Raw genomic sequence first — 14,618 nt, 5'->3', positions numbered from 1 at the left:
TATTTAAAGGTTGGATACTTTAAAAAGCTGACAGTTTGCTATTGCAGCATTTAAAACAGCAAATTCTAAATAGCTTCTGAATCCAAGTACGCTCTATTGAGGCTTTTTAGTCACTCTCTATTTTAATTTCGTGTCTATATTAAGTGGTTAAAAATTCCCTTGCAAACCAAATTCTGCCCTGTTAATTCAGGATGATCCCACCTCCCCTGCACCCCCCCCCCCCCCCCCCCCCCACCCACCAACCGTTCATTTCCCTAATCAATTATTTTTGTTCAAACATCTAAATCTTCAGTGAGTTGGGCAGATGGATGCTTCACACTCTGATTCCCTTCACTACTGCACGCACAGAAACATGAAATTCTCGTTTCTCTTGAGGCAAACAAGACGTTTCTTCCAATTCATACTTTGGATTCATTTTCTAAGTTTGTAACCTCGCCGTTCTGCTCAGATTGCTCCTCATGGTGTTTGTCCTCTGGTTGCACCTCCCCCTCCTCCTCCTCCTCCTCCTCCTCCTCTTCCTCCTCCTCCTCCTCATTTAGTTTGGTGGAGACTGACCAGGTGAGGGGCAGTTCCGCTTTGCTGCTCATCTCTGCCAACTCTTTGGCGCTACAGACCGGTGTTTTTATCTCATAGGTCTCATGAAAGTTGTTGTAATCAACCTCATAAAATCCTTCCTCCAACGATAGGACAGGCATGAAGCGGTAACCCCACAGAATTTCACTGGTAACATATGAACTCCGTGCTTGGCATGTCATACCTATGTGAAAAGAAATCACCAGTAATGAATAAATACATAATATACACAGACCTCATTGTTTCTGGAGACATCTACCTTTACCTTTTGTAACTAGTCATAGAGTCATACAGTATGGAAATAGACCCTTCGGACCAACCAGTCCATGTGAACCATAGTCCCAAGCTAAACTCGTCCCACCTGCCTGTGCTTAGCCCATATCAATTAAAACATTTATTAATCGTGTCCTTATCTTAACATCTCTTAACATTGTAACTGTACCTGCATCTACCACTTCATTTGGAAGTTCATTCCACACACAAACCACTCTGTGTAAAAAAGAAAATTGCCCTGTGGGAACAAACCGTGTGAATAAACAATAGATTCCCCTTCTCATTTTGTCCTTTGGCCAAGCTTCAGTTATAAAGAACATTGGCAAGAAATCATCTCGAATGCTATGTACAATACTGGTTGCTGTACTTATGGAAGGTTGTTAATGCATTGGAAGCATTTCAGAAAAGGTTTAACAGAATAATACCTGGAATGAGTGGATTGCCTTATAAGGAAAAGCTAGGCTTCTATCTTCTGAAGTTTAGGGGTAACTTAATTGAAACATATACAATTTTGAGGGGACTTGACCGAGTGGGTTTTGAAAGGATCTTAGAGTCACAGTCATAGAGATGTATAGCAGACCCTTCGGTCCAACCTGTCCATGCCGACCAGATATCCCACCCCAACCTAGTCCCACCTGCCAGCACCCGGCCCATATCCCTCCAAACCTTTCCTATTCATATACTCATCCAAATGCCTCATAAATGTTGCAATTGTACCAGCCTCCACCACATCCTCTGGCAGTTCATTCGATACACCTACCACCCTCTGCGTGAAAAAGTTGCCCCTTAGGTCTCTTTTATATCTTTCCCCTCACACCCTAAACCTATGCCCTATAGTTCTGGACTCCCCAACCCCAGGGAAAAGACTTTGTCTATTTATCCTATCCATGCACCTCATAATTTTGTAAACCTCTACAAGGTCACCCCTCAGCCTCCGACGCTCCAGGGTAAACAGCCCCAGCTTGTTCAGCCTCTCCCTGTAGCTCAGATCCTCGGACATAGTTTAAACAAGAGATCACCAACTTAACACAGAAATAAGGAAACATTTTTGTTCTCTGAGGGTTGAATATTTTTGGAGTTCTCTTCCTTTAAAGGCAACAAACGCAGAATCTTTAAATATTTTTAAGGCCAGCGTGGATAGATTCTTGATTGCAAGAGGAATGAAACATTATCGAGACTGTAGGAATGTCAAGATAATGTTAAAATCAGGTTAGCTATGATCTTAGTGAATGGTGCAGCAGGCTGGAAGGGCTGAGTGGCCTTGTCTTGTTCTTTGCTTGTGTATTTGTATTGGTCACCTGTTCTAATAACTCCCAGTGTGACTTGCCAACACTTTCAGTCTGACTACATTCCTGTGGAGCACCTTGGGACATTTTACTTTATTAGAAATGGTGTAGAAATGTGATTTATTTTTGCTGAATGGTTTAAATTTTTCAGCAAAAACAGCATTCGTACAACCTTCATATGCAGATATTAACAGTTGTGCAGTATAGTTTTACACATTGATTCTGTGATCAGTGCTGAAGTGATAGCTCTTATCTCAAAAAACAAATGACAGGATTTGCCCTTTGCTGATATTACTTTGATTCTGGCACCAATTATAGGAGATTCTCTGGCATCTAGCAACAGCTGTATCAAATCAGGAAGTAAAATGCAGAAATTATTATGAATTACTTATAATTTTAGGATTAGGACATATAGGAATAAGATAGCAACTGAAATAGCTAATTAAATGTTTAGATTCCCTACAGTGTGGAAACAGGCCCTTCAGCCCAACCAAACCCTCTGAAGGGTAACCCACCCTGACCCATTTCCACTGTAATTAAAGCACCTAACACTATGGGTAATTTAGCGTGGCTAATTCACCTGCCCTGCACATCTTTGGACTGTGGGAAGAAACCGGAGGAAACCCAGAATGGGCAATCTCCACACAGTCACCCAAAGCTGGGATTGAACCTGGGACCCTGGTGCTATGAGGCAGCAGTGCTAACCACTGAGCCACCACGCCACCTCAAAGACAACATATTTTTTATTCTATTTTATAAAAATGGCATTCAACAAATACAAAATTAGTTTTTCACAACTCAAGGTTGTTTAGCAATGGTACATTATTTAAAACCCAACTGCACCTTGTTCAGTAAGGTATATGTTTTGATTTTGGAGTTTTTTTTTAAATTAAGTGTCATTAAGCATGAAAGGGAAAGTTGACACGAGTTCACATAGTTACAAATGATTGCTGTTGGGGCACATAAGCACAGTACTCTGTATAGAAGCAGAAGACCTGTGACAGCCACCAAAATAAAAACACAGAACTTCAAATATGGGGAATCTGAAACAAAAATAGGGTATGCTGGAAAAACTCAGTGGGTCTGGCAGCATCTGTAGAGAGAAAAACAGAGTTGATGTCTCAAGTCCAAAGACCCTTCGTCAGTCTTCTGACAAAGTTTGATTATCTCCTAAGTGGAAACTTTAAGCTGTTGAGTTCAGAGGGAAGCTGCCTATGACTTTACCTGCCGTCCACTATCACAGCATTCTGCAACGCCTTATGATCATTTTTTAGAAGCTTGCTTTAGAATCATAGAGCACAGAGACAGACATTTTGGCCCAACTTCTCCATGCCGACCAGGTTTCCTGAACTGAACTAGTCCCATTTGCCTGCGTTTGGCCACTTTTCCTATCCATCTTCCTTTCCAAATATCTTTTAAAATGTTATAGTTGTACTCACCTCTAATTCTTCCTCTGGCAGCTCGTTCCATGTATGCACCACTGTCTGTGTGAAAAAGTTGCCCCTTGGGTCCCATTTAAATATTTTCCCTCTCAACTTAAACCTCTGCCCTTTAGTTTTGGACTGCCTTACCCTGAGGAACAACTCTCAGCTATTCACCTTATCTAAGCCCCTCATGATTTTGGTAAACCTCTATAATGTCACTCAGCCTCCTAGATTCCAGGGGAACAAAGTCCCAGCATATTCAAGCTCTCCTTATAACAGAAACTTTTCAGTCTCAGTAACATACCTTTTTGCACTCTTTCCAAGTTAATAACATCCTTCCTATAGCAGAATTGTACACAGTACTCCAAATGTGGCTATACCAATGTCATGTATAATAGTAACATGATATTCCAGCTCCTGTAGTCAGTGTTCTGACTGATAAAGGTAAGTGTGCCAACTGCTGCCTTCACATCCCTATCAACCTGTGATCCACTTTCAAGGAATGGTATATCTGCACCTCTTAGTCTCTCTCTGTTTGTCAACACTCCCCAGGGCCCTACTATTAACTGTATAAATCCTGCCCTGATGCATCTTACTAAAATGCATCACATCACTTTTATCTGAATTGACCACCATCTGCCTCTCCTTGACCTAGTGGCCAAGATGCTCAAGATAAAGATGTTCAGACAGACATTTTCTTACCAAATTTATTATGCTTAACTTCAAATGCAATACGTTACAGTTGGCATGTTTGTCGAAATATGTGAACCTCTTGATTTATTCTGTTGAGTTCTTGATCCTAGTTCATGTATAGGGGTATCTTAACCAACTCCACACGATGGGCGAAGGGGAAAGTCATCTGTCGTACTTTAGGATTCCATTGTAATAACAGGCAGAGAAATGTTATCTAAATGCTTTCTGCATTTATGTTAATACTGGCAATAGCAGTTTTTGATGATCATGTGGTTGTTGGTTATATATGAACAAAATTATTATGGAGATGCTGTGGCTCAACAGTTGCATTGGTGAGTGTCAAATTAATAATTCCTTTTAATATGTTTTTCTAGATATACTTAATACTGCTCTGTAGCTGATGAACTGCTGAGGATAATAAAATTGCAGCCAGTGATTCTCCACTCATTGAAATGCATGCTCAAGGCGTCAACACCAAACGTACCACTACTCAACCAGGATGTAGAATCCAATGAAGAAAGTTATGAAAGTAAAGAATGCACATAAAACTGGAATATGCAAAGGAAATGTAGCTTTGCTTATGAAAGCGTAAAGGGTTCATTATACTTTAACTTTAAAGTAGCTACTGACAGAAGCAAAAAGAATTATGTTATTATAATCTTAGATCACATAGAAATGGAGTCCAAGTTGTTGAGGTTCCAGCTGGATCTCCAATCGTATCATACCTTGTACATAAGTAGGTGTAAAAAGCCTGTGAATGTTCACTCAATGCGTGTTGACCTCATAAGACTATTGTCATGAACTAGGCCAGACTACTCAAAACATTCTTGAGCAGGCAGCCCAGACGATAACTTTGCAATTTGTTTCGGTAAGTGTACAGTGAGAATTATCCCGAGTAAGTTAACTAGGTTGACTACTAGGTTTTAAAATAGACAGAAATTTATTCACAATGAAACATAAAGTACAGAATAAAGAACGCTTGCAGAACTCAGTCTATCCAAACTAAACTTAATTATGCTGTTTTGAACGTATACAAAAGTCCCAATAAGCAAACCCCCTTCAAAGAACAGTAAAAATGGAATAAATGCTTACAGGTTGAAGTTAGAAGGGCAGAAGGAGAGAGAGAGCCTGTTCACACAGTCCACTACTGACTTCCACAGTCTAACTAATTCTGCACTGAACTGCTCAGCTGGAGAGCTGTCCACTCCCCTTTCATTATTCAGGTCACTTCTAAAACATGACCACTTTGGCCTGAAGTCTCATTTGTTTACATATAAACGAAAAGGCCTCACTGTACCAAAGCAGACTAATCAGAACAGGGTAAAAAGTGAGGTCTGCAGATGCTGGAGATCAGAACTGAAAATGTGTTGCTGATTAAATCACAGCAGGTCAGGCAGCATCCAAGGAACTGGAAATTCGATGTTTCGGGCAAAAGCCCTTCATCAGGAATGAGGAAAGTGTGTCCAGCAGGCTAAGATAAAAGGTAGGGAGGAGGGACTTGGGGGAGGGGCGATGGGGATGTGATAGGTGGAAGGAGGACATGGTGAGAGTGATAGGCCGGAGTGGGGTGGGGGCGGAGAGGTCAGGAAGAAAATTGCAGGTTAGGAGGGCGGCGCTAAGTTCGAGGGAATCGACTGAGACAAGGTGGGGGGAGGAGAAACTGGAGAAATCTGAGTTCATCCCTTGTGGTTGGAGGGTTCCCAGGCGGAAGATGAGGCGCTCTTCCTCCAACCGTCGTGTTGTTATGTTCTGGCGATGGAGGAGTCCAAGGACCTGCATGTCCTTGGTGGAGTGGGAGGGAGAGTTAAAGTTTTGAGCCACGGGGTGGTTGGGTTGGTTGGTCCGGGCGTCCCAGAGGTGTTCCCTGAAGCGTTCCGCAAGTAGGTGGCCTGTCTCCCCAATATAGAGGAGGCCAAATCAGGTGCAGCAGATGCAATAGATGATGTGTGTGGAGGTGCAGGTGAATTTGTGGCGGATATAGAAGGATCCCTTGGGGCCTTGGAGAGAGGTAAGGGAGGAGGTGTGGGCGCAAGTTTTGCATTTCCTGCGGTTGCAGGGGAAGGTGCCGGGAGTAGAGGTTGGGTTGGTGGGGGGTGTGGACCTGACGAGGGAGTCACAAAGGGAGTGGTCTTTGCGGAACGCTGATAGGGGAGGGGAGGGAAATATATCCCTGGTGGTGGGGTCCATTTGGAGGTGTTGGAAATGACGGCGGATGATACGCTGTATACGGAGGTGGTGGGGTGGTAGGTGAGAACCAGTGGGGTTCTGTCCTGGTGGCGGTTGGGGGGGCGGGGCTCAAGGGCGGAGGAGCGGGAAGTAGAGGAGATGCGGTGGAGGGCATCGTTGATCACGTCTGGGGGGAGTCTGCGGTCTTTGAAGGAGACCATCTGGGCTGTACGGTATTGGAACTGGTCCTCTTGGGAACAGATGCGGCGGAGACGAAGGAATTGGGAATATGGGATGGCGTTTTTACAGGGGGCAGGGTGGGAGGAGGTGTAGTCCAGGTAGCTGTGGGAGTCAGTCGGTTTATAGTAGATGTCTGTGTTGATTCGGTCGCCTGAGATAGAAATGGAAAGGTCTAGGAAGGGGAGGGAGGAGTCTGAGACAGTCCAAGTGAGTTTGAGGTCGGGATGGAAGGTGTTGGTAAAGTTGATGAACTGTTCAACCTCCTTGTGGGAGCACGAGGCAGCGCTGATACAGTCATCGATGTAGCAGAGGAAAAGGTGGGGGGTGGTGCCAGTGTAGTTGCGGAAGATGGACTGTTCCACATATCCTACAAAGAGACAGGCACAGCTGGGGCCCATGCGGGTGCCCATGGCAACTCCTTTAGTTTGGAGGAAGTGGGAGGATTGGAAAGAGAACAGGGATCAGTTTACAACCCCTCTGAAAAAAATCAAGGACTCAGTCTCCTTGAGAAAAAGAACAGCTTTTAGCAAAAAGGGACCAGCTTTGTGACACTATATGGTAGCAATAATAACCAGACTCAAGAAATTGGAGATGAACAGCTCTGAACATCCAAAATAAAGACCAGTGCCAAGAGAGCATTAATGGTAAGTCCTGAGGACAGCATAAGCTTGAGGAGTGGAGGAGATGCCAGAACAGAAGCTCAGTAATGACTCAAAGCACCAAGCTATGGATTTAAAGGCAGATCAAAGCACAGAGAGGGAAAGTCCACAGAAAATTTGAAAATGTATGAAAGAAGGCCAACAGTAGGCAGCGTGACAAGCAAAAAAAAAATCATATCAGTCCCATGTATAAACCATTACAATAAATCAGAAGCACCTACACAATTTGGACAAAAATGAGTACTCCACAAATTCACCAATGACAAGCACACTAAAGAGTAGAGCATAGTTGATGCCATTGAGAAATGCCACCAATGGGAACTCATATAACTAGTTTTATAGAGACCAAGTCTCTTTGGGAGGCAATGGCCTGGTGGTGGTGTTGAACTATTAATCTAGAGACCAAGGTAATGTCCTGGGGACCTAGATTCAAATCTCAGCCCGACAGCTGGTGGAAATTGAATTCAATAAAAATTTGGAATCAAGAGTCTAATGATGACCATGAATCCATCTGGTTCATTAATGCTCTTCAGTGAAGGAAACCTGCCATCCTCCCCTGGTCTGACTTACAGATGACTTGAGACTCACAGCAACGTGGTTGAGTCTTAACTGCCCTCTGGGCAATTAGGGATGGTTAATAAATGCAGACTTTGCCATGAATGAATAAAGCAAGTCAATGCTGCAGAAACAACACAGAAACTTAAATGTAGCTCATGTACAGCAGTCCCTGGATATCCCAATAGGAGAGAACATGAAGGGACAGGATTAACCTTTCCTGGGGGAATACGAGAGGCCCATTGTGATATTTTCATAATTGCACTGATCCGTAGGTGAAATCTTCGTATGCTAAAATCATGATTATTGACAAGAAAGCTGCTTTTTAATTGGATGGTACTGATTCTTTCAGAGGCTAGGATAAGCTGCATGACTGGCAACTGGAATGTAAACGTACATCTCATCAACACATCATACTTGAAATATTCACACTCAACAATAAAGAGGTTAAACTGTTTTGCTTCGCAAAATGTCGAAGGTCTTGACATGGTCTTGAACTCAACCAGATTAAATTTCAACAAAAATTGAAGCAGTCAAACGAGCTTAATGGGTGCTGGTTTAAAAGCTTAGCTTTAAAGTTTTCCAATGCCACCAAGCTTTTTCTTTATGGAGAAGAAAAGCTAATGCAAAATTATGGAAATTCTCTTAAAAGGTGGCCAGTATTGTCACAGAATTGACAATCAAAGAGATACAGAAATCTAAGATCTCCATGTTTGCTGGGAACTGTTGGCTAGGGATAATTTTTATCTGCAATTAAAGAGTGCTGGTCTCATGTTTAATAATTACATTCTTAAAGGAAGATAATTGTTCTTTCTCTCAAGTTTGTAGAAAACCATCAGAAAACCATTTGGGTGGCACGGTGGCTTACCAGTTAGCACTGCTGCCTCACAGCGCCAGGGACCCGGGTTTGATTCCAGCCTCGGGCGACTGTCTGTGTGGAGTTTGCACACTCTTCCCGTGTTTGTGTGGGTTTCCTCCGCGTGCTCCGGTTTCCTCCCACAAACCAAAGATGTGCAGGTCAGGTGAATTGGCCACACTAAATTGCCTATAGTATTAGGTGCATTAGTCAGGGGTAAATGTAGGGGACTGGGTCTGGGTGGGTTGCCCTTTGGAGGGTTGATGCAGACTTGTTGGGCCAAAGGGCCTGTTTCCATACTGTAGGGAATCTTTAAAAAAAGCATCACCTGCAAATAAGGATGATTTATATTTGAAAAAAGACTCAGAAATGCAGACAGAGGTAGCCCAATTTGCCATCAAACATGAAGACTTCAATGTTACACAGGAACTTCTCATTGATTCAAGCTCAGACGTTTTATTTGCTTGCTGACAGTGATACATCTCTAATTTCTAAGAAGGTTTCAGAAATGACCTGAGCTGCAGAGATATTATCACACAAACCTAACTCTATGTTTAATCTCCCAGGCAACGATAAGGGTCAACATGCTTCGTTTACTTATTCCAAGAGTGCACAGAGATTAGTACATCAATCCAAAGAGATTTGTGAAGGGTAAACTTAGAGCAAAGAGTCAAATATTTATGTTTAAATATTACTGCTAAGAGGAGTGCCATAAAAGAACTTGGGGAAGATGCAAATGAATCATTATTCCTTTATTCAAGAAATAGTTACTGAGAATGTACAAAAGGAGCTATGTTACATTGATGCAAAGACCATTTTTGGATTGTGGGCCAAAATGGGATAAGCAACTGCTTTCACTTGATGGAGATGTTGCACTTTTAAAGCAAGTTAGTGGATTGTATCCATACTGTTGCTTTGTTCAAACAGGTGAGGGGAGATTGCTGAACTCATCAGCACCACTGTTGTTTGTTGAGGGGAATTACCAGAGACAGCCTGTTCACTGGTTTTTCTATCAGGATCAGCAAGACAACTCTCTGAGAAGCTGTCTCTTGTCCAGAAGCTGATGCGTGAACATGATAGTAGCAGAAAACCTCAGGCTCTTAAAAAGACAACATCTCGCCTTACAGAGAAGTAACAAACAATTGGAAGATAGATGTCTCTTTTCACTGACATTTTATCTATAAGCTGCTGCCATTAACCATTAACATAGAGACTGAATAATGAGTGTGCCAACTGCCCTGTGTCTGCAGTAAAGAACTGAAAAGACTTGAAATGAAAAAGATCAAAGATTAGAAGAATACTCAGAAGAAGCAAAAAAGCACCTGATTGAATCCTGTGGACTGATGCAACTGAACTTTGTTCCTCCAGTATTTTTTCTTCCCCTGTGACACTTGTGTATTTTTGTTTGTCTGTCACTTTCTGCATATACGTGTATAGAGATTTAAGGGGTACAGTTTAGATTTTAGATTTTACTGTCATGTGTACTCACGTACAGAAGTATAAGAGCACAGTGAAAAGTGTATGTAGACACATATGAGTGCCACCTTAGGTACCAAAAAGAAGCATAAAGAAATAGGTGATAGTTTACATTTAAGTCTTTCATAGTTTGAACTAGAAAAATTAAAGGAATAAGTCAGAAGTTCAACAGTCTTTGATGAGTCTTCCACTTATCTCGCTCTGCTGCCTGTTGTTGCCACCGCCACCACAGATACCCCTCACTGCTGCAGGAACTGTTGCCTGCCCAATCTCCCCTGGTGCCTCGGGAACGTGCCTGGGCAGGATCCATTTGCATGCTGAGCCGAGGCACCACCATGAGCGACCAGGCTGAGAGCTGCCGAGAAACCCGGCCAGGACCCACCATGAACCACCGGGAGACCAGGCTGAGGCCCACTGAGAAGCCAAATGGGGAAAAAATGGAAAATAGAGAAGGAAACAGAAGGTTGGAGCGTCCTACTCTGCCACTATGTTGACCGGTTAAAGTTTTAAGTCAATAACCTAGAATTTGTTTCACTGTGTTTAGTGCAAATGCATTTCCATGTGATAGCTTCTTATTAAGTAACCAAATCTCAGCAGTATTTTCTGTTAAGCTGACAAACCAGAGCTTGGGGGAAATGCTAATATTTTTAATGGCCTTAGGAGTAGCAGAGTGTGAGTGTCACCATGCTTTCCAATGCGGATTGTGACAGTGATGTCAGATCACACGGAGATGATCATGAATCTGTAAGGTTCCAGCAGTATGTTCCCTCTTGCCCTGCCTTGCAAATAATTGTATTTAATAAAACCTATGATATGTTCACTTGTGACATCATAGACCTCACATTACTACACTGACAGAGATACTTGCTCTCATTGCAATCACTCTCACTTCATTTGCCATGCACACTGAATGCTAACCAGTCTTTGCAACTGGTCAGTACTATGCTACATAACAGCAGCTACATGAATTCCTACACAGTTTGGCGCTAAATATATAATAAAATCTTTAGAGGTTTGTGAATGCATATCGTCATCTTAGTGAATCATTTGAAATTAGAACTTACACGCTCTAATAAGGCATTGACATGGAGTTGGAACAACATATTGGAGGAGAATAATTTGCCTCTGTGAATTTCAGTGATGCATTGAGCTGGATTGGGTGAATGGATTATTCTTCTGTCCTATCCAACTGATATTGACCAGTTCTTGGGATTCAAATATTTCCACTATTATGTTGTTACATTAAGTATTGCTTAGTCATTGCGTCTGAGCCAGCAGTCTTGAGTTCAAGTTCCACCTGCTCCTGTAGTGTGTAATAATATCTCTGAACAGAACAAATAAAAATATTAAGCATTTCTCAATTAGGTATGTCATAGCCCAGGTACAAACTTAAATTCCCATACTCTGGCCCAACCAAATGTCTTAATTTTAACCTTCAAAGAAAATTGGCCAGTTTGGTATTTCCATTTCTGATATTCTGGCTTATTTGAATTGAATTTCCAAGTTAATGATTGTATTATATTATGGACAGATGAGGACTATGACCCTATCACCAATGTACTGTGTTTCATTAGACCCTTACAATCAGCAAACAGAAAATATTTTGATCTGATCAGTTGTAGTTAATTCCATAGCTGCTCTGGGTGAAAGGGAAGTTTCAGAACCAATGAATTGTCCTCAAAGATTTTGCGTATTCTCAGCTTCTTATGTTCAATTGAAATTAATTTACTCAGACACAATTCTAATTATACCATCTTGAAATAGAGGCAAGTATTTATATATTTGTGACTTCATTTGTTTGACAATATAACAACCATGAAAATGGTACCTGAAGTGATGTAACCTGGGTTTTACAGGTGCTATTTTAGCTGATGAACAAATGCAGGTAAAAACTATTATAACTAATATCTTTCATTTAAAAAAATAATAACACTTGGTAACTGGGATATGAAAAAAACCTGAGATGAATGACAGCAAAGGACTCAGAGTCACCATGGTACAGTAATCATGTAATGGTAGAGGTCGATGACTAACACTGGTTCTGTTACATTTTGCAGGGATTGTATCAGGACCTTTAGTATTATCAGGCTTATCCCCAAGCTAGAGGGCATAGATTTAAGGTGAGAGGGGAGACATACAGAAGGGTCCAGAGGGGCAATTGTTTTCACAGAGTGGTGAGTCTCTGGAACAGGCTGCCAGATGTAGTGATAGAGGTGAGTACAACTTTATCATTTAAGAAAACATTTGGACAGGTACATAAATGGGATAGTTATGAAGGGTTATAGACCAAATGCAGGCAAATGGGATGAGAATAATTGTGAAAATTGGGTGGCATGGACAAGTTGTGCTGTAAGCCTGTATGATTTTATGACTAGCCAAGGAGTAATTGGTTGGTGGGGATTAGTGGCAACAGGCAAGTATTATGATTCTTAGGAGAACAGGTTATTACTACTACTTTGGAAATGGTCTCACCTACTCCAATCTGATAACACTAGAGCATTCCAAGTTGGAAAGTTAGTTATCTGTGTGCTGATCCTTGCTCCAAGAAAAATGCATTTTTTAAAAAATGAAATAGTGCATTCAAAAGAGCAATAGTTTAATACAATGCATACCTGTGATAGAAAGTGTGTGATTTATGTATATTGATAGAATTTTTCTTAGTGTGGATCTTAAACTAATGCCATTTGTATATTATTCTATTTTTGAAATGAGGTTAAAAATTAATTAGGTTAGTCTTTCTGGAACCATGACTTTAAACATTCTGGAATGTTAATGGAGGCTTCGGTATATTGTGGAGGTTTATGTCAGGAGAGAGAAAACATTAAAAGGTGTTTAGTTGCTTTTATGTTTAGAATAAACAAGGATTGATTTTAGCTTTAAAAAGAACCAGAGTTTTGGATTTTAGTGTGACGATGCTGCTCCTTTAACAAGGTTATGCTGTCTTTGGCTTTTTTTTTCAGAGAGGTCGTAAAAACCGCAATTCCAAAAAGTCTAGATTTAGGGCCAATTTGATAATAGCTAACAGATACTGCCTCAGGAAAAAGGCGTTCAAGTTTAAGAAAAACACTTGGTCAATAAAAGGGGAGTGGCCAGTTCTCCCACCTCAGCTTTTCTCTGGTTTGATTTGGTTTCATCACTCTGGCTATTCACTGAAAGCAGTCAGTGAGTCAACCTGCTGGATCAAAGAAACAGGTCCATGCTGATCCTCCCTTTCTCTGACACCTCTCCTGTAAGAATCTGTGTTTGATCTTTCCTTTGTTTTGCCAAGAGGTATTTATGGGGATTGTTGCAAGTATTTGGAACAGCATCATTATTTGGAGTCATCTGTTGGGTTTTCGGATAGATTAAGTTATTCTATATTTTGTTTTTTTTTGTTTGTGTTCTATTTGGTAATCTTGTAAATAAATTCTGTTTTGTTTAAAACTAAGTGGTCTGACCAGCTCCATCATTCCTGGTCTATCCACTATAAACCTGCTTAAAATAACTAGCAAAAGTAGGGTCTGGGCTACTTCCTTAAAATAGTTTGAGGGAGTCTAGCCTGGTCCATAACATTAGGCAGTTCATTAGTGTAGACGCTCCTAGAAAAAGGAGTTTCTTCAGAGCAGTTAAGGAAATCTGTATCTAACTCAAGTTTCAACTTTACGTTTTGACATCACTTTCCTCAGTGACTGCCTCCAGCTCAGATTCCCCCCATGTGGATTCCAATTTGTTTCATCCCTCATGCTTTGAATTCACCCAGGATCACTGGTATCTCCTTGATGTTCAACATTCCACAGACAGCTGCTCTCTACATATCCTGAGATCCACGCTCAGTGCCATGTGGTGTCACATGCCCACTCTCAATCTCTCTCTCCAATAGCATCACATCACACTGGCTCAGGGCTGCACCATTCCGCAGTTCCACTTCATCCTCTGGCTTGTACACTATGCTAACCAGAAACATTTTCTTTTCCATTTAGGCATCAAGGCCCACAAGATGCAACAACTCATAGATACCCATGGCCCTCTGGAACCTCCCCTCCCCACTCCTCTTCTTCCCATTCACTCCATCCCCTCCCCCAATTCCATCTCCTGTCAGATATTTACTATTCCTCCTAACCTTCCCCTCGCCGATGCTGAATGTTCTGTCGTCAGCAAAGCTCTCCACTTTATCCCGCTGCATCTCCACCTTAATGAATTTTGGATATGACATGACATCAAACTCTTCTTCCAGTGTCTTCACCTCCATGTCCATTTCCTTGGACAAGAGTCCTCTCCCCGTCCCACAAAACTCTTTTCCCAGCTCCAATGCTCTCCCTCCACCTAGAACCCTCCCTCTGGCACTCTACCTGCACTGAATCTGTTCATTGTGAATTGTCGATATGACATAGGTCACCTCAATTTCTCTGTCCCCGTTACTGAGAATCCAACCTATCTC

At 41.8% G+C, this 14,618-nt stretch overlaps 1 protein-coding gene across 2 annotated transcripts in view; it reads right to left on the bottom strand.

Moving 5' to 3' along the window:
* Positions 1 to 398: 398 nt before the first annotated feature.
* Positions 399 to 14,618, bottom strand: part of kcnj6 (potassium inwardly rectifying channel subfamily J member 6) — a 46,919-nt gene continuing 32,699 nt past the window's right edge. Inside the window, exons 2-3 of one of the 2 annotated variants that reach the window (XM_060833216.1) lie at positions 483 to 757; positions 399 to 431 (exon numbers count right to left, since the gene is read on the bottom strand). In XM_060833216.1, the coding sequence (XP_060689199.1) occupies positions 399 to 431; positions 483 to 757 (308 nt within the window). Of the gene's footprint in view, positions 758 to 14,618 lie in introns of both variants that reach the window. The other variant, XM_060833215.1, reaches the window with a different exon arrangement.

The sequence above is a fragment of the Hemiscyllium ocellatum genome, chromosome 12 (genome assembly GCF_020745735.1).
Source record: "Hemiscyllium ocellatum isolate sHemOce1 chromosome 12, sHemOce1.pat.X.cur, whole genome shotgun sequence".
Lineage (NCBI taxonomy): Eukaryota > Metazoa > Chordata > Chondrichthyes > Orectolobiformes > Hemiscylliidae > Hemiscyllium > Hemiscyllium ocellatum.
This window is presented reverse-complemented; position numbering and strand designations above follow the sequence as displayed.